Here is a 26944-nt window from a genome sequence, read left to right on the forward strand (position 1 = left end):
TTTGCTAACATGAGGTTTAGCCAAGTGATTCCAGTTTGGGTCTGCTGTCCCCTCTCTAACAGTTGTGGAACATTGTGGTTGCTGGCTGTGCTGACTTGGGTCCTATCCCTGGGCCTGCACAGTTTATTTTCTATTTGGACCATGTGCTGTTCTGCTGTGTATTTCATATACAGAGACTCATTGCGTTTGTGGCATGTGAATCCCCAAAAGCTGGGAGCCAGGAGAAGGTACATCTCAGGGACTGTGATCCCTCTGCCCAGATGGGACTCCTAATCCCGTTCTCTGGGATATCTCACTGCTATTGTGGAAAACAGAGACAGAAGAAAAGTTATTAAATTTCCTTACCCACTGACAAACCCTTAAAACAGGCAGAGTGACATTCCTCTAGGGACTCAACTACCCCCACCTTAAGGCTTTGCTTAAATCAAAGGGCAATCCTAATCTGACCGACCCCTACCCCCAAGCAGGATCCTGTAAGTCTACTTTAACAATTCCTTTGGAGGGGTGCCTGGGTGGTTCAGTGGGTTAAAGCCTCTGCCTTGGCCTCAGGTCATGACCCCAGTGACCTGGGATCAGAACTGCATGGGATTGAGACCCACATCAGGCTCTGCTCAGCAGGGAGCCTGCTTTCCCCTCTCTCTCTGCCTGCCTCTCAGTCTACTTGTGATCTGTATGTCAAATAAATAAATAAAATCTTTAAAAACAAAAACAATTCCTTTGGAAACCTTATCTCCAAGATAGTGTTGACCATCATTCCCAAGCATATGGCTCACTGATAGATATCTAAAGGGTCTCATGAAAATGTTTTATTACTGGTAATGAATAACCTTTTTCCCAACAGTAGCTAGCCCATCAAGGTCCTGGAAACCTAGCTTCCAAAATTCCTTAGAGATTTATACCATCTCCCAACTCCCTCCCAACTTGCAAGCATATAATGGACCACTCCTCACAGCCCCGGGGCAGCAGCTCTTTCTGCCCATGGGTCCTGTCCCTGTGCTTTAATAAACCACCATTTTGCACCAAAGATGTCTCAAGAATTCTTTCTTGGTCATTGGCTCTGGACCTCACCCTACTGAACCGCTCTTATATTCTAAGACTTCATAACTATGGCCTGCTGGCCTTCTGGATGAGCAGTGGTTTGCAGCAATATGCCAATCTTCTGACTCTCCATCTGATGAAGTTCTAGAACCTAGGTGAGTTTCGGTGGGGTGAAGTCTGTTGCCGATGGCTAAGAAAGAATTCTTAAGATGTCTCTGGTGCAAAAAGGTGGTTTATTAAAGCATGGGGGCAGGACCTGTGGGCAGGCAGAAATGCTGCCCCACTATCCTGAGGAGTGGCTGATTATATACACAGGAGTTGGGTAGGTGAGGACAAAGGGGGTGTTCAGAAGGGCTATCAAAGAAGACTGTTAGGATATTGGAGGCCTGGATATTGTCAAGCCAAGGCTATTTTCCCCTCAAATGAGGCACTAACATGAAGACAATTGGGAGTTTCCTGGTGGAATGTCACATTCCTCCTATCAAACATCCTTGTTTGTGAGATTTAGGTTTAGAAGAAACTTAACTTTATTTACATTTCCTTCTGCCTCAGCCTCCTTCAGTTTTTTTTATGGAGGGGAGGGCGACATTAAGGCTTGAGGAACTGAGTTATTTGTCTCTGGAAAATGGGCTATTGATAAAATAGCTTCTTTGTTGTAAATCACTAGGACATTTGTAGATGGAGGGAGACTCCTGTCTTGCAGGATTGTGATCTCTGCAGGTTAACTATTTGTTTTTCTTTTAGGGTAGCCAGGGTGCCTGAGGAATGTGACACATATTACCGAGGGGAGGGGTGAAGGAGCAGGAGGCAGGCTGAGGACAAAGCAAAAGCTGGCACCTTGCACCCCCCCCTTCATCTGCTCCCCTCCATATGTGTAGCATTCCTCAGGCACCCCTGACTGCCATAAAATGATAAATAGTTAACTTGCTGAGATCATAATCCTGCAAGACAGGAGTCTCCCTTGGTTTGCAAATGTCCTTGAGATTACAACAAAGAAGTTACCTTATCAATAGCCCAATTTCCAAAGACACAGAACTCAGTTCCTCAAGCCCTAATGTCACCCTCCCCTCCATAAAACACCGCAGGAGGCGGAGGTAGAAGGAAAAGTAAATAAAGTTAAATTTCCTCTAAACCTAAATCTCATTAACAAGGATGCTTGATAGCAGGAATGTAACTTTCCACCAGGAGACTCCCAATTGTCTTTACTTGATAAGTAACCAGGCCTTCAATATCCTGGTAGTGCTTTTTCCGCATGCGTGGGCTAACTGGGCCAGTTCTGCTTCTGTAAGATTGCTTTGTCTGCTTTCCCGCGGGGTCCCCTGACCCAATCCACTGACGCCAAGTATGCCTGTTCAAACTATCAATCAATCAGCTCAGCCCCACCCGAAACTTGTTTGTACCTGTCTATAAAAATCCTGCACCGACCCAGCTCTGGACCTCTCGGCGTTATTGGCAACGAGCAGTGCAGAGGTCCAAGTTCAAACCTGCAATAAACGACCCTTGCTGATTGGCTTTGACTCACGTCTCTGGTGGTCTTTTAAGGTGGGGGTAATATTCAATTGGCATTTCAGGGGGTGGCGAGGGGGTGGAAGGTGCCAGCTTTTGCTTTGTCCTCAGCCAGCCTCCTGCTCCCTCATCACATCCCTGCCATTTACCTGGTACATACACCGTAGGAAGGCAGATGTTCTCATTAAAAGATTAATATTTTCCAGGCTCCTCACTGGTTAAATAATCTGGACAAAAGGGATGGGAGGTTATGTAAACCTGTCTGAAATTGTCAAAACTTCAGGATTTTTGTCCTGATCATTTGCTGAATATGATGTATCTTTCTGGTTAAGTCATACAAAAATGTTCTTCTGTGAAAATGCTTTTGTCCCTTTTGCAAACAGCTTTTGTAGATACGGGTCTGGATGAGAATAGGAGATGTAAAGTTTTGATTAGTAAATGGGACACCACAGTTTTTTGCTTTTTTTTTTTTTTTTTTTTAAAGATTTTACTTATTTATTTGAGAGAGAGAGAGCACAAGCCTGGGGAGTCCTATGCAGAATCTGATCCCAGGACCTGAGCCAGAGGCAGATGCTTAACCGACTGAGCCACCCAGCACCCAGGACACCAGTTTTACAACAAGGGAAAACATCAAAACCCAGGCAACTGATGAGGTGTGAGGGTGAGTTAGGGAAAGGGAGGGGGGCATTGATGATCCTTGTTACTGGAAGCTTTCTTGTTTTCCTGAAGGAAAACTTGCCAAGCTGCTGTGAGTCCTTTAAATTCAGGTGGGAAGCCTATTGTCTTACCTGGCAAGTGATGACTATGCAAGATGGGGGTGACCCAAGTTCTTGCACCTTCCACACAGAACACCTCCAGCTGTGGCCAGCACTTGGGGGGGGGGGTGGACTAGTGTCAGGGATTATGATCTGAGCCAAAGGCACACACTTAACCATCTGAGCCACCCAGGTGCCCCAACTCAGGTTTTTTGTACTGTGCCTCCAGCACAAGCTGGAGAGAAAAAAAAGAAGCCTAGCTGTGCATGGATCAGATTCGCCAGTGACCTCCAGGACAGAGGCTTAGTTGTGCCTTCCTGAGAGGGAGTGTCCTAATTTTAGAGGTCACTGCAATCTGAGGATTCCTCCAAATCATCAAGTTCAGGTTCATCTTTTTTTAATTTTTTTTTTTTTTTTTTTTAAACCAGCACTTCAAAGATTTTATTTATCAGAGAGAGAGGGGGGGAGAGAGAGAGCACAGGCAGACAGAATGGCAGGCAGAGGCAGAGGGAGAAGCAGGCTCCCTGCTGAGCAAGGAGCCCGATGTGGGACTCGATCCCAGGACGCTGGGATCATGACCTGAGCCGAAGGCAGCTGCTTAACCAACTGAGCCACCCAGGTGTCCCTCTTTTTTTAATTTTTAAAAATTTTTAAAAGATTTTATTTATTTATTAGAGAGACAGAGAGAGACCACCAGTAGGCAGAGCAGCAGGCAGAGAGAGAGGGAGAAGCAGACTCCTAGTGAGTGAGAAGCCTGATGCGGGACTCGATCCCAGGACCCTGAGATCATGACCTGAGCTGAAGGCAGTCGCCTAACCTACTGAGCCACTCAGGCACCCGGTTCATCTTTTTTTTAATCTTTATTTTATTTAATTGTAATTTAATTTTATTTGTTTTCATTTTATTTTTAAACTTAATTTTTAAAATTTTTTATTTTTTAAAAGATTTTATTTATTCATTTGACAGAGACACAGCGAGAGAGGGAACACAAGCAGGGGGAGAGGCAGGCAGAGGGAGAAGCAGGCTTCCCACTGAGTAAGGAGCATGATGTGGGGCTCCATCCCAGGACCCTGGGATCATGACCTGAGCCGAAGGCTGATGCCTAAGGACTGAGCCACCCAGGCACCCCTCAGGTTCATCTTTTGCTTGACATTTCTTTCCTTAATGACTCTCTCTGGTCATGTATTATAGTGAGAACAGGAAGAAGAAACCAGGCCACAGGTCTTGAACACTTTGCTTGGAAATCTCAAGTAAATATCCAAAGTCATGGTTTACAAACTGCTTTCCACACACCTGCTTTAATCAAGTTTTTGCCACTGTGCCACTCAGCCTCCAGTAACTCCTTGCTGACTGTCAGAATTCTTTTCCTTAGAAGGAACAGAAACTCAGTGCCAACTGATCTAGGCGAAAGGAGGGGAAAGGTAGAGCTGGCCCACAGGGGAACTGGGATCAGAAGCTGCCTTTCTCCCTCTCTTTCCCTTTCTGTGACTAAGCTGCTTTCCCTTAGGCCAGCCCACCTAGTGAGTTTACAGTTGTGACCAACCCACTGTGGGCCGAGGTCATGGATGTAGGGAAGACATTAGGGTTCAGAGCCTACTGCCAGGAAAGAATTCTTGAGATATATTTGGTGCAAAAAAGTGGTTTTATTAAAGCACTGGGACAGGACCTGTGGGCAGAAGGAGGTGCACCGGGGTCATGAGGAGTGGCCCATTATAGACTTTCAAGTTGGGAGGGGGTTAGGAAGAACATTAAGTCTCTAAGTTATTTTGGAAGCAAGGTTTCCAGGACCCTGAGAAGGGCTGGCTATTGTTGGGAAAAAGTTAAGTATTAGTCACGAGACCCTTCATATGAGTATCTGTGGGCCATATGCTTGGGGATGACTGTCAACATGTACCATGGGGGGTTTACGGATAAAGGAAGTTTCCAAAATAATTTTTGTATGTTAAAGTAGGCTTCCAGGATCATGGAGGTGGGGCTGAGGTTGCCTTTTGCCCTTAGCAAGTATTAACATCGAGGCAGTTGAGTTCCTAGAGGAATGCCACTCTGTTTGTTTCAAGGACTTGTCAATGGGTGGAGGTAGTAAGGAAATTTAATAATTTTTCTTCTGCCTTTGTTTCCCATATCATTCATGATGACCCCTTTACCTCCGCTCTCCTGAATTCCAACTTCAAGTATCCCAGGGAAGCCTCCTGGTCCACCTGCTTGTGTCCCGGGTTAGAGGGATGAGTGGGTGGCTCAGTGGGTTAAGCCGCTGCCTTCGGCTCTGGTCGTGATCTCAGGGTCCTGGGAACGAGCCCCACATCGGGCTCTCTGCTCAGCAGGGAGCCTGCTTCCTCCTCTCTCTCTCTCTGCCTGCCTCTCTGCCTACTTGTGATCTCTCTCTGTCAAATAAATAAATAAAATCTTAAAAAAAAAAAAAAAAAAAAGAAAGACTGGGCTAGAGTTGGAGCTAGAGCTAGAGCTGGATGGCCGGCTCTAGACCCTCCAGGGTAGGGTGAGGAGTGAGAAGAAGAAAGGGAAAAGGGATGTTTTGGCTTTTGGCTGCTGTCTCCTTGACCTGGGATCTGGGCATTTTCCCTTCTGCTCTGTGGGTGGGCAACTCTGACTGTAGAAAGAGCCTCGCAGCCTAGGTTCTCACCAACCTGCGACACACCCGAAAATATGCTTATCCCGCTCGGTGACCTCTAAAATGCCTTCCATGACGGCCGCGCGGAGTATCCCAGTCATCCATCTACGCCTTTCGCCAAGCGGCAGCGTCCGGGGACAAAACTCTGAAAGAACACCCCGATGTCCGTGGGTTTTGGGGTCTCCAGGTCGGGAGCCCGGTCTTTTTCCAAGTCAACGTGAAGCCTGGGACCCGCCAGGATCTCCGGCACAGGCGGCGGGAAAAGCAGGTAGGTATGTACCAGCTTGCCCAAGGGCTTCATCATCCGCGCCCCATGTCCCCCGGGAGCCCCATCCTGAGGCCCTTCCTCCCGTATCTCCCTCTCCGCGGTGCGTCCTCCTCCCACCCCACCGCCCCTTCCTTCCCGCGCTCGCTCCCCTCCTTGCGCCTGCCAGCTCTGCGGTGCGCCCCCTCCCCCCCGCCCTTCCTGCGCTTTCCTCCCCGCGCTCTCTCTCTCTTGGCAGGGCGGCCCCCTCCCACCCTGCAGCGCCTTCCTTGCGGTCTGCCCCTTCCCACCAGCGCGCGCCTCCCCGCCGTGCACCGGGAGCTGCGGTGAGAGATGCCGGCGAGCAAGGAGGTCCCCCAGCCCCGCAATATTAGCAGCTCTGCGTACACGGATCTCTTGCACAACGCCTGGGATCGGGGCGCTGCAGGCGCGGCCCGGAAGGACCAAGTCCAGAGCCTCGGCACGGTCCCCGCTGGGGTCAGGTTGGGGGGAGGGCGGGGCTGGATAGGTAATTTTGTGCGCGGTGCGCTCTCGCCCAAAGGTGGAGGCCCCAGGGGGGCGGGGCCTGAGACCCTATATCTCTCCCAGCGCCCCAGTCCTGCCACCGTTGCTATCCTGGATTTTTGTCCGTGCCATCCTGCTGCCACCGCGATGGGCCTGGAGCTCTACCTGGACCTGCTGTCCCAACCCTGCCGTGCCGTCTACATTTTCGCCAAGAAGAACGGCATCCCCTTCAAGCTGTGTACCACGGAGATATTCAAAGGTGGGCCCAGGCCGGCTCTTGCGGGGTCCATAGTCCTTGGGCCCTGCAGTTTCCTCTTCTTCCAAACAATTCCCGTAGTCCCAGGATGAGGAGAAAAAAGGCAAAAGAAATGTAGATAAAAATTATATTTCTGGGGTGCCTGGGTGACTCAGTGGCTTAAAGCCTCTGCCTTGGGCTCAGCTCATGATCCCAGGGTCCTGGGATGGAGCCCCGCATCTGTCTTTCTGCTCAGCAGGGACCCTGCTTCCCCCTCTTTCTCTGCCTGCCTCTCTGCCTACCTGTGATCTCTGTCAAATTAAAAAGAAAAAAAAAAATCTTAAAAACAATTATATTTCCATGCAACTTGTAGCCCATTGACAAGTGCTTCGGACAGGCAGAGTATGACAGGCTTCCAAGAACTCACACTTTCCTTTTTGTTTGTTTGTTTCATCTTTTTAAAAGATGTATATATTTATTTTACAGAGAGAGTGTGTGTAGGCTGGAGGAGTGGAGGGAGAGGGAGAGAGAGTCTCAGGCAGACTCCACACTCAACATAGAACCCAGACAGGGCTCCATCCATGACCCTGAGGTCAAGACTTGAACCCAATCCAAGAGTCAAGTGCTGGATCAGCTGTGACACCTAGACACCCCTACACATGAGGTTTTTATTTTTATTTTTAAAAGATTTTATTTATTTATTTGACAGAGTGAGAGAGCACAAGCAGGGGGACCAGTAGAGAGAGAGGGAGAAGAAGGCTCCCAACCAGAGAGCCTGATGTGAGGCTCGATCCCAGGATCCCAGGATCATGATCCAAGCCAAAGGCAGATGCTTAACCATCTGAGCCACCCAGGCACCCCCACCTACAAATGAGCTAACTTTTTTTTTTTTTTTTTTTTAGTGCTCAGTTAGCCACCCTATAGTACATCATTAGTTTCAAAGATTTTATTTATTTATTTGACAGACAGATCACAAGTAGGCAGAGAAGCAGGCAGAGAGAGAGGAAGGGAAGCAGGCTCCCCGCTGAGAAGAGCGGCCGATGTGGGGCTTGATCCCAGGACCCTGAGATTATGACCTGAGCTGAAGGCAGAGGCTTTAACCCACTGAGCCAACCAGGCACCCCTACATCATTAGTTTCAGAAGTAGAGTTCAGTAATTCATCAGTTGCAAATAATACCCAGTGCTTATCACATCAGGTGCAGACCTTAATGTCCCTCACCTCCTTCCCCCTTCTCCTCCAGCAACTCTGTTTCTTTTCCATAGTTAAGAGTCTCTCATGGTTTGTCTCCCTCTCTGATTTCTTCCCCTTCAGTTTTTCCCTCTCTTTCCCTATGGTCCTCTGAGCTATTCCTTCTGTTCCACATATGAGTGAAACCATATGATAATTGTCTTTCTCTGCTTGACTTATTTCACTTAGCATAATCTCCTCCAGTCCCATCCATGTCAATGCAAATGGTGGGTATTCATCCTTTCTGATGGCTGAGTAATTAATATTCCATTGTATATAGGAACCACATCTTTTTTATCCTTTCATCTGTTGTGTTGAAGGGCATCTTGGTTCCTTCCACAGTTTGGCTATTGTGGACATTGCTGCTATGAACATTGGGGTGCATGTGCCCCTTATTTTCACTACATCTGTATCTTTGGGGTAAATACTCAGTAGTGCAATTGCTGGGTAGTAGGGTAGCTCTATTTTTAACTCTTTGAGGAATCTTCATACTGTTCTCCAGAGTGGCTGTTCCAGCTTGCATTCCCACCAACAATGTAAGAGGGGTCCCCTTTTTCCATGTCTTTGCCAACACTTGTTGTTTCCTGCCTTGTTAATTTTTGTGATTCTTACTGGTATAAGGTGGTATCTCACTGTGGTTTTGATTTGAGTTTCCCTGATGGCTAGTGATGTGGAACATTTTCCATGTGTCTGTTAGCCATTTGAATGTCTTTTTTGGAGAAGTGTCTGTTCATGTCTTCTGCCCATTTTTGACTGGATTTTTGTTTTTTGGGTGTTGAGTTTGAGAAGTTCTTTATAGATCTTGGATACCAGCCCTTTATCTGTAATATCATTTGCAAATATCCTCCCACATTCTGTGCATTGTCTCTTAGTGTTGTTGACTATTTCCTTTGCTGTGCAGAAGCTTTTTATCTTGATAAAGACTCAAAAGTTCATATTGGCTTTTGTTTCCCTTGCCTTTGGAGGCGTGTCTTGAAAGAAGTTGCTGTGGCGATGTTGAAGAGGTTACTGCCTATGTTCTCCTCTAGGATTTTGATGGAGTCCTGTCTCACATCGAGGTCTTTCATCCACTTAGAGTTTATCTTTGTGTACGGTGTAAGAGAATGGTTGAGTTTCATTCTTTTTATTTTTAAAAGAGGGGCACCTAGGTGGCTCAGTGGGTTAAGCATCTGCCTTTGGCTCAGGTCATGATCCTAGGGTGTTGGGATCAAGTCCCACATTGGGCTCCCTGCTCAGCAGGAAGCCTGCTTCCCTCTAAGCATACCACTTCCCCTTCTTGTGCTCTCTCTTTCTCTGACAAATAAATAAATAAAATCTTTTTAAAAAACTTAAAAAAACTTTTTTTTTTTTTCTTACACATTTTAGATGCTCGGAAGGCTTAAAAAAACTTTTTAAAAGATTTTATTTGTTTATTTGACAGAGAGATTGAGATCACAAGTAGGCAGAGAGGCAGGCAGAGAGAGAGGGGGAAGCAGGCTCCCTACTGAGCAGAGAGCCTGATGCAGGGCTCCATCTCAGGACTCTGAGATCATGACCTGAGCCAAAGGCAGAGGCTTAACCCACTAGCCACCCAGGCGCTATGAGTTTCATTCTTCTGTTTGTAGCTGTCCATTTTCCCCAGCACCATTTATTGAAGAGACTGTCTTTTTTTTTTTTTTTTAAGATTTTATTTATTTATTTGACAGAGATCACAAGTAGGCAGAGAGGCAGGCAGAGAGAGGAAGGGAAGCAGGCCCCCTGCTGAGCAGAGAGCCCAACGCGGGACTCGATCCCAGGACCCTGAGATCATGACCTGAGCCGAAGGCAGCGGCTTAACCCACTGAGCCACCCAGGCACCCAAGAGACTGTCTTTTTTCCCTTTGGATATTTTTTCCTGATTTGTCAAAGATTAGTTGACCATAATGAGTTGAAGGTCCATTTCTGGAGTCTCTGTTTAGTTCTCTATGTCTTAATGTTAGCACTTTGCTAGAGGTAAAAAGCAACCTTAGCTTGACAGAAGCCAGACCTTCAGAATTCTATACCATGTACTTTAACATATGAAAATCCTTTTGAAACTCCCTTTGTCTTTACCCTCTCCTAACTTAAAAGTATATAACCAATCACTCCTTCCAATTCCAGTGCAGCTCTGCCCACGGGTCCTGTCCCATGCTTTAATACAAATACCTTTTGCTCCCAAACCATCAAGAATGATTTCTTGACCATTTGCTCCCAGCCCACATCACATCATTTTGGACTTTGATCATGGGGCCTGAGTCTTCTCATCTGGACTCTGAGCCTCTGTGTGGACTTGGTGAATACTTACTTCCTGTCTTCTTTTACTTTCACTCCAGGAGCTTTTCACAGACTACGATCATAATTACTGGAACACTTTCATGTCAATTGCTCAGACTGCAATCCTCTAGCCCATGGCTACTCTAAGGAGAGGAAAAAAGCTTGCCCTTTAGGTAGAAGCTAGTACCCTGGCCAAATGGCAAAATAAGATTCAGAAGCCTGATGCCTCTTCTTAACTTCTGTTCTTATTCAAAGCTGTCTTTCTTGGGCATGGGATAGCCACCTAAGTCACTAGCAGGGCTGCCAATCTTAAGACTCCTGTGTGAAGTTTCCTCCTCATTAGTCCAAGGGTATCCCCTCACATCTCTGGTCTAGCCACTTTTTGCCGTGAAACCCCCGCCCGGAGCCAGCTGAAACCAGTACCAGATTGAATTAAAACCCAGCTGGGGGTGGCATCTGACTTTAGCTCAGGTCATGATCTTAGGGTGCTCTGATCGATCCCTGTGTCCTGTGTCAGGCGCCATGCTCAATGGGGAGTCTGCTTCTCTCTCTGCCTTTCCCTCCCATTTGTGCTTGTGCATTCTCTCTCTCTCAAATAAAATCTTATTTTTTAAAAAGATTTTATTTCTTTATTTGACAGAGAGAAAGCGCAAGTAGGGGGAGCAGCAAGCAGAGGGAGGAGCAGACTCCCTGCTGATCAGGGAGCCGGATGTAGGACTTGATCCCAGGACATCATGACCTGAGCCAGAGGCAGACGCTTAATGACTGAGCCACCCATGCACCCTTCAGATAAAATCTTAAACAAACAAAAAACCTAACTGAGAACCATTTCCTAGGTAGGTTCGCTGTAAAGACTATATGTGCTGGAATGTCACCCGTGGTGGATTTCCATCTTCACCATTTTCTTTTTTTTCTTTTTTTTTTTTTTTTTTTAAAGATTTTATTTATTTATTTGAGAGAGAGAGACAGTGAGAGAGAGCATGAGCGAGGAGAAGGTCAGAGGGAGAAGCAGACTCCCTATGGAGCTGGGAGCCCGATGCGGGACTCGATCCTGGGACTCTGGGATCATGACCTGAGCTGAAGGCAGTCGTCCAACCAACTGGGCCACCCAGGCGTCCCTTCTTCACCATTTTCTGTCCATGTCCCCTACTATTTAAATTACAAAATCAGGTAATTTCCCTTTGTGAAACTTTTCCATTGTTTTCCATGGGTTAAAAAGGCTGAATTCTGGGGCGCCTGGGTGGCTCAGTGGGTTAAGCCGCTGCCTTCGGCTCAGGTCATGATCTCAGGGTCCTGGGATCGAGTCCCGCATCGGGCTCTCTGCTCAGCAGGGAGCCTGCTTCCGTCTCTCTCTCTCTGCCTGCCTCTCCGACTACTTGTGATTTCTCTCTGTCAAATAAATAAATAAAATCTTTAAAAAAAAAAAAAAAAAAAAAAAGGCTGAATTCTTCATAGCTCCGTATTTTGGTGTACCCATTTGTAGCCTAGGATGCAATGGGTGAAGGAGGGGCGGTTTGGGAGGGGAGATGCCGGCATCCCTCCTGTGGGGCTGGGCAGTGGTCATAGCCATTTCCTTTGAGGGATGCCTCCAGTCTCTTTGACACCAGGAACCTCTGACTTATCCTGCATGGAATAATCCCTGGGAGCATGTGTGGTGGTCCAGGTCGGGGGTGTTCCTTGGTAATAGACCTTCTCTCCTTTTTTAGGAGCATGGGATCTTCTTCATTTCCCAAGGTCTCTCCCTTGGAACACCTTTCAACCCCCTGGAAACTATTCAGGTTGCATGATTTAGGAAAAAGAAGACTGATCTGTAAGACTGCATGGCCTCAGTACTCCCTAGAGACAAGGAAAAAAATGGCTCTTTTTTTTTTTTTTTTAATAGATTTTATTTCTTTACTTGACAGAGAGAGCACAAACAGGGAGAGTGGCCAAGGGAGAGGGAGAAGCAGGCTCCCTGCTGAGCAGAGAGCCCAATGCGAGGTTCGATCCAGGACCCTGAGATCAAGCCCAATGCGGGGATTGATCCCAGGACCCTGAGATCATGATCTGAGCTGAAGGTAGACACTTAACCCATTGAGCCATCCAGGCGCCCTGGAAAAATGGCCCATTAACAAGATGTTAAACTTCAATATGACCTATCAGTTAGATCTCTTCTGCAGGGAACAGGGCAAGTAGGCGGAGGTACAGCATGGCCATAAGTTAGGACCCTGACCTAAGGATCTCTTGCAGAATGTGTTTGGCTGCTAACCAGGCTAACAAGCTGCCTCTGGATATATTGGACAATGGTAGTTGAAAGAGGCCTTGTCCTCCTCCTAATAAACCCAGATTGCTGGAGGAGACACAGTCCATTCTGAGGAAGGGGATGTTGACAGTCTCACTGGTCCTCCTTAATAGGCCCAGGTTATTCTTACTGTATGTGGGGCTTCTCTCTCCTTCATTTCCCAGGTTGATGGTTATGATGATTGGAGTGAATTGTCTCTGGTTAGTCTGCCTTGGATGGACTTGAAGGAAAAATCCCAAGCTGCTGCCCAAATGGAAACCCCTTTTGTTTCCGGAAAGTTCCCTCTCTTCTCTGGCCCAATATGGACTGCCTATCTTCAGTTGCTGGTGGAAGAAAAGCATGCATCTGCTCTTCCGTCTGAGCTGATGAGCTTTAGAACCACGGAATCCTGGGGTGTCTGGGGGCTCAGTTGGTTGAGCGACTGCCTTCGGTCAAGTAATGACCCTCAAGTCCGGGGATCTAGTCCTGCATTGGGTTCCCTGCTCAGCAGGGGGTCTGCTTCTTCTTCTGACCTTCCCCCTCTCATGCTTACTCTCTTTCTCTCTCTCAAATAAATAAATAAATAATAATTAAAAAAAAAAAAAAAGAAAAGAACTGGGAGTCCTTTCTCTGCCTTCTGGGCTTTTCTCTGCTTCCAGCCTTGCTGGCCACACCTCACCTCTTCCGCCATCCTCTCCCTCCCTCCTCCCTTCCTCCTGTTTCTTTTTTCTTTTTAATTTTTAAAATATTTTATTTGTTTATTTGACAGAGACACAGCAAGAGAGGGAACACAAGTAGGGGGAGTGGGAAAGGGAGAAGCAGGCTTCCTACCAAGCAGGGAGTCTGATGTGGGACTCGATCCTAGGATCCTGGCATCATGACCTGAGCAGAAGGCAGACACTTAAAGACTTGGCCATCTGGGCATCCCCCCTTCCTCCTGTTTCTGGACCACCTTGGGTGTGGCCTGCATGACTGGCTCCTGTGCCAGCCTGGTGCCTGGTTGTTTGTTTTAAGATTTATTTATTTATTTATTTGACCGAGAGAAAGAGATCACAAGTAGGCAGAGAGAGAGGGGGAAGCAGGCTCCCCGCTGAGCAGAGAGCCCTACTCAGGGCTCAATCCCAGGACCATGGGACCATGACCTGAGCCGAAGGCAGAGGCTTAACCCTGGTGAGGGTTAAGCGTGAGCCACCCAGGCGCCCCTAGTGGTGCCGGGTTCTTAATCCCAGCCTCGAGGCCAAGGAGTGAGGAGCACCCCCTTGGACTTATGCTGCCCACCTCATATTTCCCCACTGGTGTCCCAGGTAAAAATTGACAATGGGGAACAACTTGATTGACTTCTAAGTAGATGCGGTGGTATTTACACTAATTTAAGTGTGTTGATTTCACTAAGATAGACATATCTTTAGACTTAGCAGCATTAAATGTACAACTTTTATCCTACCAAGGATTACTGAAGGTCAAAGAAGCTCCTCTTATCTCTTTTGCAATTGTCAGCAAAAAGATGGCTTGAAATGATGTTTGATTTGTTGGTCGTCAAGTTTTGAAGTTTTGAAGCTCTCTCATTTAGAGAGCGTTCAGAGTCTTTGGTAACCTGAAACTTTCGTGTTGTGCTTGGTTGATAAATTGGGCTGAATTCATTGGACATCTAAGCCTTTTCCAAATGAGATAAAATGCTAATGCACTGATTACTGAACACAGGTTTGTGCTTTTGGCTTCTCATTGCAAAGAAGCTAAAGATAACTTGGGTCTGTTGGTAAACAGGCTTTGTGCTTTATTGAAAGATTATATTATGGAGTCACAAGCTTTACTTTTACTTTCCTTTTTTTATTTTTAAGATTTTATTTATTTGACAGAGAGAGAGCACAAGCAGGGAGAGAGGCAGAGAGAAGCAGACTCCCCACTGAGCAGGGAGCCCAATGTGGGGTTCCATCTCAGGACTGTAAGATCATGACCTGAACCAAAGGTAGGGCTTAACTGACAGCCACCCAGGTGCCCAATGAACTCATATATTATAATGAACTCATATCAGATCTTGAGCCATGCCCATTTTCGAGTCTTTGTCATTTATGGTTATTATTCTAATACTCTTGCAAAACACGTTTCATCTTTAAATGTATTTTTTTTTTTAAGAGTTTATTTTTATTTATGTACTTGACAGAGAGAGATCACAAGCAGGCAGAGAGGAGGAAGCAGGCTCCCCACCGAGCAGAGAGCCCGATGCGGGGCTGGATCCCAGGACCCTGGGATCATGACCTGAGCCGAAGGCAGAGGCTTTAACCCACTGAGCCACCCAGGCGCCCCAAAACACGTTTCATCTTAAAGGAGATTCATTAAAAGGGCTTTTGACGGGACACCAGGGTAGCTCAATTGGTTGGGTGTCTGCCTTCAGCTTAGTCCCTGGATCGAGCCCCACAGGGAGCCTGCTTCTCCCTCTGCCCCTCACTCCACTTGTGCATTCCTTCTGTCTCTCTCTCTCAAATAAATAAAATCTAAAAAAAAAAAAAAAAAGAAAGAAAGAAAGAAAAGAAAAGAGGGTTTTTGACAAACACAGGATCTTGATATCTTTAAAATAATAAAACTAAAATGGGTAAGAATTTCCAGAACTGGTGCGCCTGGGTGGCTCAGTGGATTAAGCCTCTGCCTTCCGCTCAGGTCATGATCCCAGTTTCCTGGAATCGAGCCCTGCAGTGGGCTCCCTATTCAGCAGGAAGCCTGCTTCTCCCTCTCCCACTCCCCCTGCTTGTGTTCTCTGCCAAATAAACTCTTAAAAAAATAATAAGATATACAGGAATATGACAAGTATTTCTTTGTGAATAAGTTGAAGCATTCAACTTTTCTCTACCTGAACCCTCTGAAGTCCAGAGGCTCTCAGTGATTGGGGATTCTGTCGGTTGAGGGTGGGACTCTCGGTTTTGTTTTGTTTTTCTTTTTAAGATTTTATTTATTTGATAGAGACACAGCGAGAGAAGGAACACAAGCAGGGGGAGTGGGAGAAGGAGAACAGGCCTCTGAGGAGCAAGCAGCCTGATGTGGGGCTCGATCCCAGGACCCTGGGATCATGACCTAAGCCGAAGGCAGACTCAAAGACTGAGCCACCCAGGCACCTCTGGACTCTCGGTTTTGGCCCGGGTCATGAGATCCAAGCACAGCATGGAGTCTGATATTCTCTTTCCCTCTTACTCTGCTTTCTGCCCCTTGCGTACTCTCTTTCCCTCTAAAATAATCATTAAAAAAAATAATAAAAGGTATTTTATTAAAGCATGGACCTTAGGGAGAAAGAACTGCATTGGGGTGGAAGGTGCAACTAATCATATATTTTGGAATTGGGGGTTGAGTAGAGAGATAAAGGGAGTCCCTGAAGGGATTTTGAGAAGACTAAACAGGATCCTGGAGTTGTGGCTATTGTCAGCTAAGGTTGTGTTTTGCCTCTAGCAAAGCATTAACATTAAGGCAGTTGTGAGTTCTTTGAGGAAAGTCATGCTTTGCCTGTTTCAGATATTTATCAAAGGGCTGCAAGTTGTAAGGAAATTTAATTTTATCTACATTTCGTTTGCCTTTGATCTCCTCTGGTGTCTCACCAGAGATTGTCCTCTGCTGTGTGGCCTTGGACAGGTGGCTGGCCCTCTCTGAAGCTTAGTTTTCCCTTCTGAGAAGGAGGATAATATTACTTCTACTCTGTGGGACTGGATTCTCACAGTTCCTGCCTTGAAAGCCTGTAAGTAAGGTCCTAAAGCAGGAGCAGGCCACCCTGTGAGAATTTAGAGGTGGGGATTGCTAAGCCTTGCCTCTTTGCCCTCCTTTCGCCTGCTCACCCCAGGCCTGGCCCACTAAGTCCCTTTCACCTATCTGAAGCACCCTGGGAGGTGGCAGAGCAGGGAGCCCAACCCCATTCCTGGTTCCAAGGCCCGGCTGTGGCCCCACACAGCTCTCCCCACAGCCCCAGCTACTTCTTTGCCCAGCCTGGCCTTGGGGTTCCGGCTGGGGAAGGGAGAGGAAGGGCACAGCAGGTGTGGGTCTTGCTCTGAAGGCTTTTTTTTTACTTCTTTCTCCATAGGGCAGCTCCAGACCAAGGAGTTCTTCCAGATTAATATCCTGCGGAAGATACCCGTCCTCAAAGATGGTGACTTCATCTTGACTGAAAGGTGCTCTCCTTCTCTTCCTCCTCCTAAGCCCCTAGATCCCCTGGCCTCTGGCTGTCCCATTGTGTGCCCTCTTAGACTCTATGCCGCAGATGAGGGCAGAGGGAGGAGTGTGGTGAGAAGCTGACACCTGGGGTTGGGGGTGACCAGGATGCCCGGAAGCTGGTGCAAGATAGCGCTGTACCTCCCTTGTCCTCGGCCTCCTTTTCTGGACCCTAGGGCCTCCCCATCCCCTGATGGAGGGCAGTAGAAGAGAACGTGGGGGCATTTGTCCAGTTGGACAGAGAGCAAGTTCAGCACATGGAAGCTGAAAGGGCCTCTCCTGACTCCTCAGGCCACTCTCCAGAGTTGGCCAGGGCCTGAGGGAACAACTCACGGTGAAGGCCAGCCACCAGGCAGGCAGAGGGTAAGAGGTCAGGCAGCTACAGGCACAATGGCTGGAGGACCTGTCAGGGGTGACCCATGACAGATCTGAGAACAGGCTTTTCTTCCAGGTCCTCAACCCAACACTGGGACATGCAGGGGGCTTGATGCAAGACTCCAGAGGCCCAGAGAGCCTTTTCTGAGCTGTGTGACCTTGGAGAAGTCACTTAATTATTCTGAGGCTTAGCTTTCTCACGTGAAATCTCTACCTCATGGGGCCGTGGGTGGTGGCTGCTGTGGTATCACAGATATGGGCCTCTTAACCCACTGAGCCACCCAGGCGCCCGGTAGATATGGACCTCTTAAAGGGCCAAGTGGATGGTGTGGCCCAGCGTCCATGCTGGAGACAATGAAGGAAGGAGACTAGGGAAGGTACAGTCAGGGGCAGTGCCCAGGAAGCTGTGGATGAGAGGGGAGACGTCAAGTACAGAGAAGCTCCAGCGCCCCACTGAGGGATGGGAGCAGCTGAGGAAAAAGGGCCATGAACCAGGATCCTCACAGCCACTGTTCCTGCTGGCCCTGATCTGTAGCTCCGCCATCTTGATTTACCTGAGCTCTAAGTACCAGACGGCAGACCACTGGTACCCCTCCGACCTTCAGGCCCGCGCTCGCGTCCACGAGTATCTGGGCTGGCATGCTGACTGCATCCGCGGCACCTTCGGTGTACCCTTGTGGACCCAGGTGAGGAGAGCCGTCTAAGGGTTGTTGACCGTCAGGGACCCAGGAGGAGGCAGGGACATGGCCTGAGCCCACCCTTTGCCCGTCAGGTGATAGCACCACTCACTGGGGCCCACGTGCCGGAGGAGAAGGTGGAACGGAACAAGATGGCCATGGACCGGGCGCTGCAGCAGCTGGAGGACAAGTTCTTGGAGGACAAGGCCTTCCTCATGGGCCAGCAGATGTCGCTGGCTGACCTTATGGCCTTCGAGGAGCTGATGCAGGTGTGAGCTTGGGATCTGTGGGCAGCATCCCTCCTGTCGCTGCCCTCACTAGACAGAAGCTCTCAGGAAGGCCTAGAGACAGCTAGGAATTTGCCCAGAATCACAGAGCAAGGTTCTGTCCGAACTGATGCTTTCGCCCTGAACTTCTGCTTCCCTCCTGGGTGTGGTGTTTCATGCTGGTGCTCCTGGGCCCTGAGGCTGGCCATACTTCCCTGGGCCTCACATGGGAGTTCGCAGGGTAGGGGGAGGGTGCCCAACACCTGTGCTAGTGGTTCTGGTATTGGAGCCTCAGTATTGCTGTAACTTTCCCATCCTTGTTCCTGCAGCCTGTGGCTGTTGGCTATGACCTCTTTGAGGGAAGGCCGAAACTGGCAGCATGGCGTGAGCGAGTGGAGGCTTTCCTGGGTTCTGATCTGTTCCAAGAGACCCACGGTCCAATCCTGAACATCCTGGAGCAGGCGGTCAACAAAAAATTCCCGAAGCCTTCCCCAGAAGTCTATCCGAATATTCTGCTTCGTATTTCCAGGATTCCCTGAGGAGTCTGGAAGGGGGAACTGATGGTTGGAGGCCAGGAGATTAGGCAGAAAGAGTCATTCTTAGTTTCTTACTAGTCCTTTTTCATCCCTCTGTTCTGTCTTACCTCAGTCTCTTGTTTCTGACTCCTGGAAGAACTCTACCACAGGTAGGATGCCTGATGTCCTGGGCAGTGCTGCTTCTCAGGTATAGCACATATAATCAACAGAAGACTAAAATCCACCATATAGAAAGAGCTCTAGAAATCCAATAGCATGAGGAAGAACAAATCAACTTAAAATCAGCAAATGTCATTGGTCTTTTAAGTATAATGAAGACTTGGGGAGACACCTGAGTGGCTCACTCAATTAAGTGTCTGCCTTTGGCTCAGGTCATGATCCCAGGGTCCTAGAATCGAGTCCCACATCAGGCTCCTTGCTTGGCAGGGAGCCTGCTTCTCCCTCTGCCTTCCACTCTCCCTGCTTGTGTGCTCTCTCTCCCTGACAAATAGATAAATAAAATCTTAAAAAAATATATAGTGAAGACTTGGGCTTGGGTGGCTCAGTCGGTTAAGCATCTGACTGTTGATTTTGGCCCAGATCATGATTTCAGGGTCTGAGATGGGAGTCCTGTGTCCAGCTCATACTCAGCACAGAGTCTGCTTATCCCTCTCCCTCTGTTCTCCCCCAACTTGCACAGTCTCTCTTTCTTTAAATAAATAAATAAATAAAATCTTAAAAAATATATAATGAAGACTCAGACAATTGAAGAAGAAACCAAGAATGATTGGTTCTTTTACATGGTCCTATTATATGTAGTAATAAAATTATGTCCCAGTAACCCTCATCATAGTTAATCCAAGTGACCTCATAGATAACAAGCCAATATATAACATTTTACCAGGGCAACAAAATGTTAAGAAATCCATTAGAATGGCAAGCACCTAAAGTATAAAGATGATGTTTCAATGGCTATGGTAATGGTTTTTGAAATCTGGGAAACAGAAGACTTAACAAGCACTCCTGTCTTCTAGTGTGGTTTCAGCATAAGAGAAAACAGGGGTTATAGGTTGTTGCAGAAGCCACCATGTGTATCCCCCAGATCTGTCTTTGTGACAGAGCCGACACCAGTTACTTTAATGGAGAGAATTTAACATAAAGAATTGGTGGGGTGTCTGGGTGCCTCAGTTGGTTAAGTGTCCCATTCTTGGCTCTGGTCTCAATCTCAGGGGTCATGGGTTCAAACCCTGCATCGGGCTCCATGCTGGATGGGAGCCTCCTTAATAATAATAATAAACATAAACATTAAGAATTGGTCACTGGGCATTATAGAACTCCAGGCAGAGAAAACCCAGATGATCACAGGGACAGCCACTAGCTCTAGGGCTGCGGGGGACCAAGAGAGGAAATTGGAATTCTCAAAATGTAGATGCTGGGGGAGACACCTTGTGGAAATCAGACTTCTGAGAAGGGTGCTGCTGCCTCCAAACCCATGGGGCTGAGATCAGACCTTGGAGTTGGAGGGTACTGCCATCTCAGGGTGAATGAAAACACACATCCTAGTAGTGTTGGAAAATTGCAGACCGAGTTCAACTGCACTACAGAATTCCTGCCCCCCTGAGCGAAGACCCCTTGGTGTGGGAATGTAGACAGTGTCAGGAACCTTTGGCCTCCTTCAGCCGCCTCTCCAGTTCATGGTATTTGGTGTTTTTTTGTTTGTTTGTTTGTTGTTTTTTGTTTTTATGGCAAGGCTTAATGCTGTCTCTAATACCTCCAGTGTATGGCACCATCTAGATTGGAGAAGCCAGCAGCCAATAGTAGTCTTGTAGCCATTTCTGCCTGGGAATCAAAATGTCTCCATCTTGAATAGAAAAATAATGCTGAGGACAATGGGTTTCCCCACAGGAGAGTTTATGCCTAACCAAAACAGCACTCTTGTGGGAAGGTAAAAAATGTCAGCCTTGCCCCTGTCCCGAGCTATCTAGCGTAAGCACAGTACGTCTGAGTGAGGCATTTCAGCTACCTGGAAGAGAAAACTTTGGCCCAGGACTCTACTGACGTCTGGAATCCTAGTAAGAAGCACCGGGCTCAGCCCAGGTGTAGCCGCCCCCAACCAACTGTGATGACATCCTTGAGAGTGTTAGAAAGGGGACTTGAAACTGTGGGAGGCCACGGTAAGGCTTGAGACGAGGACCAAACCAGGCCCTGACTTGTGCCTCCTTTAAAGGCTGAATAGCCGAGCAAAAGGCTTAGGTCGATTAAGTAGAGTAGCACTGAGAAAGGGTCTGTGCTATATGTTGCGCGCTCGCCTATGTGACTTCCCACACGTTTGCTAGTCAGATAGGGACGATTTGGCTGGGGTCAGAAATTCTTGGCTGGGGGCGCCTGGGTGGCTCAGTGGTTTGGGCTGCTGCCTTCGGCTCGGGTCATGCATGATCTCAGGGTCCTGGGATCGAGCCCCGCATCGGGCTCTCTGCTCCGCAAGAAGCCTGCTTCCCTCTCTCTCTCTCTCTCTGCCTGCCTCTCTGCCTACTTGTGATCTCTGTCTGTCAAATAAATAAATAAAATCTTTAAAAAAAAAAAAAAAGAAATTCTTGGCTGGTCCTTGCTGTCCTTGCACGGGCTATAGACTACACCACTGTAAGAGTGTGCTGTGCTTACACAAACTATGTCTTGAGTGGCCTTGAAGTCAGTACAACTGGCACTAGAAGGTCTGCTATTGGTGCTTGGGAAATAGATAATGGGAAAGCTTGAAGGATTTTCTTTGCATGTTGCAAACTCTTTAGTAATCAGCTAAAAATAGATACTTTTTTTTTTTTAGGGACTAACACACCTTTTAATATGTTTTTAAATATTTTTAGGGTTTAAAAAGTGTTTAAAGTTTGTAGTTCCTAGTAGGAAAACATTATCTGAATGAATACCCTAATGGCAAACCATTGTAGAATGTTTCAGTTGCATGGGGAGCAGAGGGGTAGGGATTCTCTTCACAGCACCCCAGCTTTCTTCATGAGAAGGTCGGAGGTACACTGGTTTGTATTATTGCAACATTCATTAGGTGATCGAAGTTGTTTTTCCTTCAGCAAGGGCTTTATTTGTCAGAAGGGCATTATGCTTGACCTCCAAATTTGGCTGACAATTTACTGATGAGATTCATAACCTTTGGGTTGCTCTGATATTTTGACATATTCGCTGGGTTCTGGGCCACATCCTGGAAGGCCACCATAACTTCTGGATCCTGCATGGCTGCAAGAACTTCCGGATCACTGAGAATTTCATTGAGCCCAGGCATTCCTGCCATCCCAGGCATCCCCCCCTGCCATTCCAGGCATCCCCCCAGGAAAGCCACCTGGGAAAGAGCCATCCTGAGCTCCTGATTGTCGTCTGGCTTCTTCCTCCCTCTGGGCTCTCTCGTGTTCTTCCCGAGCCTTCTTAACCCTTCCTATTCTTTCTTTGATCTCTCGCTCTTCACGTTTTCGCTCATATTTTCTCCGATGTTCAGCAATTTTCTGGGCCCTCGGTTGAACTTCCTTCAGCATTGCACTAGCATCTCCATCATAATCCAGTTTACAAGCAAGGGCAAGATCATGTGCTGCTTCTTCCCAATGGCCCAGAAGTCTATGTGCTTTCCCGCACCACTTATGAGGCTGAGCTGAATCAGGATTTATTTCAATAGCTCTGTCACAGTCTCAAATGGCAGCATTTGGCTTCTGTAATTTGATGAAGACACTGGCTCTCTTGGCATACAGAATGGCCAAGCGAGAATTTAGTTTGATGGCATCTGTGAACAAGTCAATGGCTTTCTGTGGTTCACCATCATTTAGGGCATCAATGGCAGCCACTTTTTCATCATTTGCCTGATCCATCATTTCCTTGGTTATCTCTGCATTTTCATCTCCCATTCCTTGAGGGGCATCGTTATCTGGTTCAATCACACCTTCATTGTCAATTTCTAGATCACTCTCCTCACTCTGTCTTTATGTTTTCCTCCACCTTCTTACTATCTGGTTTTTCTTCCTTGATACTGTCTTCTGATTTAGTTTTATGAGTGGCAGGTGGTATTTTACCCCCCATGCTTTCCACCCACTCCCGCAGGAAACGCATTTCCTCCGTGTGCAGAACGCTCGGATCCTGCTTATACATTTTCACGAAAGCCCAAAGCTCGTTCACTTTGCGGGGGTCCATGGTCCAGAGGCAGTGGCAGGTGGCAGGCGTGGCTGAGGTTGCGACCCGATTCAAGGCGCGGGTACTAGCTCAGCGTGATCGTGTAGAAGGGCTAAAAATAGATACTTTTTTTATGATTGTTTCTGTTAGCTATATAATGCCTCACAGCCTTGAATAAAATTGGCACTATTGGACATCCTCCTTGGTGCTCCTCCTGCCCCCATCTCTTTGTCTCTTAATTTCTTTTCACCATCCTCTTACCCTCTCGACCCTGGTCGGTTTGTCGTGCCAGCTGCGACATGAAACAAAGCCCTGGTCCAGGTGGGAGGCATCTGTCTTCAAGTCCATGCTGTGGACTAGCTCTAGCAGACAGTTTGATGTTTGGAATTCCCTGGAACTGGTTCCTCATCTTGGGGTTTGTTGCAGGGTTTCAGCTTTGATGTGTCAGGTTCCTGCATCTTCATTCTGGTGTGTCCTTCCAGGCAGTGGAAGAGTCAGCCTCTAGCTGACTCCCAAGCTGTGGGAACGAGGTGGCCTCTCATTAGTAGTGGTCACACTTAGGATTACCATCCCTGCTCTCAGACCCCCATGCTGGTCACAGTGTCCTGCCCCACAAAGGACATGGTGCTCTACCTGGACCTGCTGGCTGTCCCAGGCTGGCTGCCCCATCATATCTTCACCAGGCTTCTCCTCCAAGCCAGACTCTGTAGTACTGGTCCAGGGACCTGTTCCTCCCACACCACATACCCCCTCCTAACCACCCCTCCCTCTCGGATGCCAGAATGTTTGGGTTCCCTTCCATCTGTACCTGGCAGCCTTCCTTGCCCAGACGGAAGGCATTTGCATCAGAACATAGCCACCACTCCAAACCTCCAGCCTGTGAACCTTAGGCAGTGTCTCAGGCTACATGGGTTACTAGAACAAAAATACCAGAGGGGGGACGCCTGGGTGGCTCAGTTGGTTAAGCAGCTGCCTTCAGCTCAGGTCATGATCCCAGCGTCATGGGATCGAGTCCCACATCGGGCTCCTTGTTCCGCAGAGAGCCTGCTTCTCCCTCTGACTCTGCCTGCCACTCTGTCTGCCTGTGCTTGCTCTCACTCGCTCTCTCTCTGACAAATAAATAAATAAAATCTTTAAAAAAAAAAAAAAAAAAAAAATACCAGAGGGGCACCTGGGTGGCTCAGTCGGTCAAGCGTCTGTCTTCGGCTCTGGTCATGATCTCAGGGTCCTGAAATCAAATCCCATATCTGGCTCCCTGCTCAGAGGGGAGCCTGCTTCTCCTTCTCCCTCTGCTGCTCCCCCTGCTTGTGCTCTTTCTTCCTCTCTCTCACTCACTCTCTCTGTCTCAAATAATAAATAAAATCTTTAAAAAAAAAATCCCATTGAGAAACAAGATAGAGGATCATAAGGGAAGGGAGGGAAAAATGAAGCAAGACAAAGCCAGAGAGGGAGAGAAGCCATAAAAGACCCTTATTCTCAGGAGATCAACTGAGGGTTACTGGAGGAGAGAGGAGTGGGAGGGATGGGGTGGCCGGGGGATGGACACTGGGGAGGGTATGTGCTATGGTGAGTGCTGTGAACTGTGTAAGACCGAGGAATCACAGACCTGTACCCCTGAAATAAATAATACATTCTATGTTAATTTAAAAAGATTCCAAACACAAAAATACCAGAGGCTGGGTGGCTTACCCTTAAACATCTTACCCTTACCAACATCTATTTCTCCCACTTCTGGAGGTCGTGAAGCACAAGATCACGGTGCCGGTAGATTCAGTGTCTGATGAGAGCTTGCTTCCTGGTTCATAATGACTGGTGGTGGGAGGGGCTTGGGAGTTCCCTGGAGTCTCTTTGTAAGGGTACTTCCGATTCCCCATCGTTTTAGCGGTTAGGGTTTCACCATAGGGCTTCGGAGGACAAGGGAAGACAAAACTTTAGCCCAAAGCAGAGGCTCCCAAGCCTTGCCAGTGTGATGATTTGGGTAGCTGAGAGCACCTGCCTTGTGTGGAGGTGGGGGGATGATGGGGTTCTGGCCCTGGTCCAGAGGGAGAATCAGACTCCTTATGGAGCTGGGAGCCCCATGTAGGACTTGATCCTGGGACTCTGGAATCATGACCTGAGCCGAAGGCAGTCGCCCAACCAACTGAGCCACCCAGACACCCAATATTTTATTTAATTTTTTTTAAGTTAATTTATTTGACAGAGAGAGAGGGAGAGAGAGAGAGTGCACAAGCAGGGGGAGTGGGAGGCAGAGGGAAAGAGGGAGAAGCAGGCAGGGATCCTGATATGGGACTCGATCCCAGTACCCTCAGATCATGACCTGAGCTGAATGCAGACTTTTAACGACTGAGCCACCCAGGTGCCCAATAGAAATCTTTTTTTTTTTTTTTTTAAGACTTTATTTATTTATTTGACAGACAGAGATCACAAGTAGGCAGAGAGGCAGGCAGAGAGAGAGATGGGGAAGCAGGCTCCCGACTGAACAGAGAGCCGGATGTGGGCCTCGGTCCCATGACCCTGAGATCGTGACTTGCACAGAAACCAAAAGTGGGATGCCCAACTGACTGAGCCACCCAGGCGCCCCTCATCATGCTAAACCTTAAAACTTACGTCTTTGCCGGCAATGACAAGGGAAACATTCTTTGTACTTAGGTTCTCTTCTGCAGGCGCTGTTCATGGTGAGGCACCGCACCATGCTTAGCCAGTTCACTCGCCTGCACTCCATAAACCAACAACTGTCTCTCCAAGAAAGGATGATCTGATTGAGAATGGCTCCAACGGACGTGACTTTGCAGGGAAAATAGTTAGCAGCTGCACAGGTTTGGAAATAGTGAAGGTCCCTAACGTCGTAACCAGCAATAAGCTGCCCTGCACCATCTGGTCATCTCTGACCACATTGTTTTGCTGAGTCTTGCTTCCAGTTAGGGATATAAGACAAGACACATGCACATCTGGAATCCGGACAGTCCATCTGAGTCAAATCACACAACAGTCTCGCATCAGCATTACACCCCCAGACTGAGGCACCCATGCGGTTGTTAGCAAGGAGAATTGTTTTCCTGATGAGCTACAAGTTGTGCCCGGGGACTCTCTTCAATGTAACCAACACCAAATGGGTTTCAAACTGACCAGGACAGAACTGGGACAGTTGCTTTGGATTTTCAATTCAATGAAGCCTGTTTTAAGGGCTTCAAACAGTGAAGTCGCTGTCAAACAGGTTTCTAAAGCAAGTCTGCATGCCTGACAGGGCCATCAGAGGCACCACTGGCATTCTCTTGTGGAGTCCCACGTTTGAAAAGAAAATAGCAGAGAGTGGGTCATGGGGGCTGGGAGACACTGGTGTCTGGGAGATACTAGTTACTGAGAAATATCTTGACACATGGCCATTTCATTAGAGAACATTTATTTATTTTAAAGATGGGGTAGGGGTGGGGGACATAAATGAGCAAGCAAGGGGAAGAGTGGAGGGTAACGAACAAGCAAACTCCGAGTTGAGCTAAGCATTGAGCCTGATGTGGGACTTGATCCATGGCCTGTGAGATCATGACTTGAGCTGAAATCAAGAGCCAGGTCCTTGAGGCACCTAGGTGGCTCAGTCTTTCAGCATCTGCCTTCGGCTCAGGTCATGATCCCAGGGTCCTGGGATCGAGCCCCATTTCAGGAACCCTGTTCAGCGGGAAGCCTGCTTCTCCTTCTCCCACTCCCCCTGCTTGTATTCTCTCTCTCACTGTGTCTTCTCTGACAAATAAACAACTAAAATCTTAAAAAAGAAGAAAAAAAAAAGGAGTCAGACCCTTAACGGACTGAGCCACCCAAGTGTCCAGAGAACTCTTTTTTCTGGAAGAGTTGGGACAGCTGAGTCATGGAGCATAATTGCTGATGTGTCAGCTGCTCTGAGCACCTTGTGTATATGAGCTCCAGGAATCTCCCTGAGCCAGGCACAGTGGCTCACAAAAGGCTTTACACTGGTACATTGCACAGCTGCCACCGCACCTGTGGACCATGACATGGCCACACATTCCGGCTAATGGACCAGTAATCTGTGACTATTACTGCCAGTGTCCCTGTGGGTCACTGCT

The 26944-nt window shown here is 47.9% G+C and overlaps 1 protein-coding gene and 1 pseudogene across 4 annotated transcripts; one reads left to right on the forward strand and one right to left on the reverse strand.

Annotated features, from left to right (window-relative positions):
- Window positions 1–2495: 2495 nt before the first annotated feature.
- GSTT2B (glutathione S-transferase theta 2B) lies at window positions 2496–19229 on the forward strand. 4 transcript variants are annotated; one of them, XM_059139986.1, is made up of 8 exons: window positions 2496–2580; window positions 6113–6193; window positions 6429–6650; window positions 6779–6953; window positions 16747–16834; window positions 17785–17935; window positions 18022–18195; window positions 18522–19229. In XM_059139986.1, the coding sequence occupies exons 4-8, from the start codon at window positions 6842–6844 to the stop codon at window positions 18729–18731; spliced, it is 735 nt and encodes a 244-aa protein (XP_058995969.1). In that variant the 5' UTR covers window positions 2496–2580; window positions 6113–6193; window positions 6429–6650; window positions 6779–6841; the 3' UTR covers window positions 18732–19229. The 4 variants fall into 4 exon arrangements, with proteins under 4 accessions (XP_058995969.1, XP_058995971.1, XP_058995968.1 ...); XM_059139985.1 differs by lacking the exon at window positions 6429–6650 and adding an exon at window positions 3053–3205 and having other exon boundaries at window positions 2518–2580; window positions 6113–6197; XM_059139984.1 differs by lacking the exon at window positions 6429–6650 and adding an exon at window positions 3053–3205 and having other exon boundaries at window positions 2518–2580.
- A 2325-nt stretch (window positions 19230–21554) lies between these two features.
- On the reverse strand, window positions 21555–23462 carry LOC131811433 (hsc70-interacting protein-like; annotated as a pseudogene).
- Between the last annotated feature and the right edge of the window lie 3482 nt (window positions 23463–26944).

Source organism: Mustela lutreola, chromosome 11 (genome assembly GCF_030435805.1).
Source record: "Mustela lutreola isolate mMusLut2 chromosome 11, mMusLut2.pri, whole genome shotgun sequence".
Lineage (NCBI taxonomy): Eukaryota > Metazoa > Chordata > Mammalia > Carnivora > Mustelidae > Mustela > Mustela lutreola.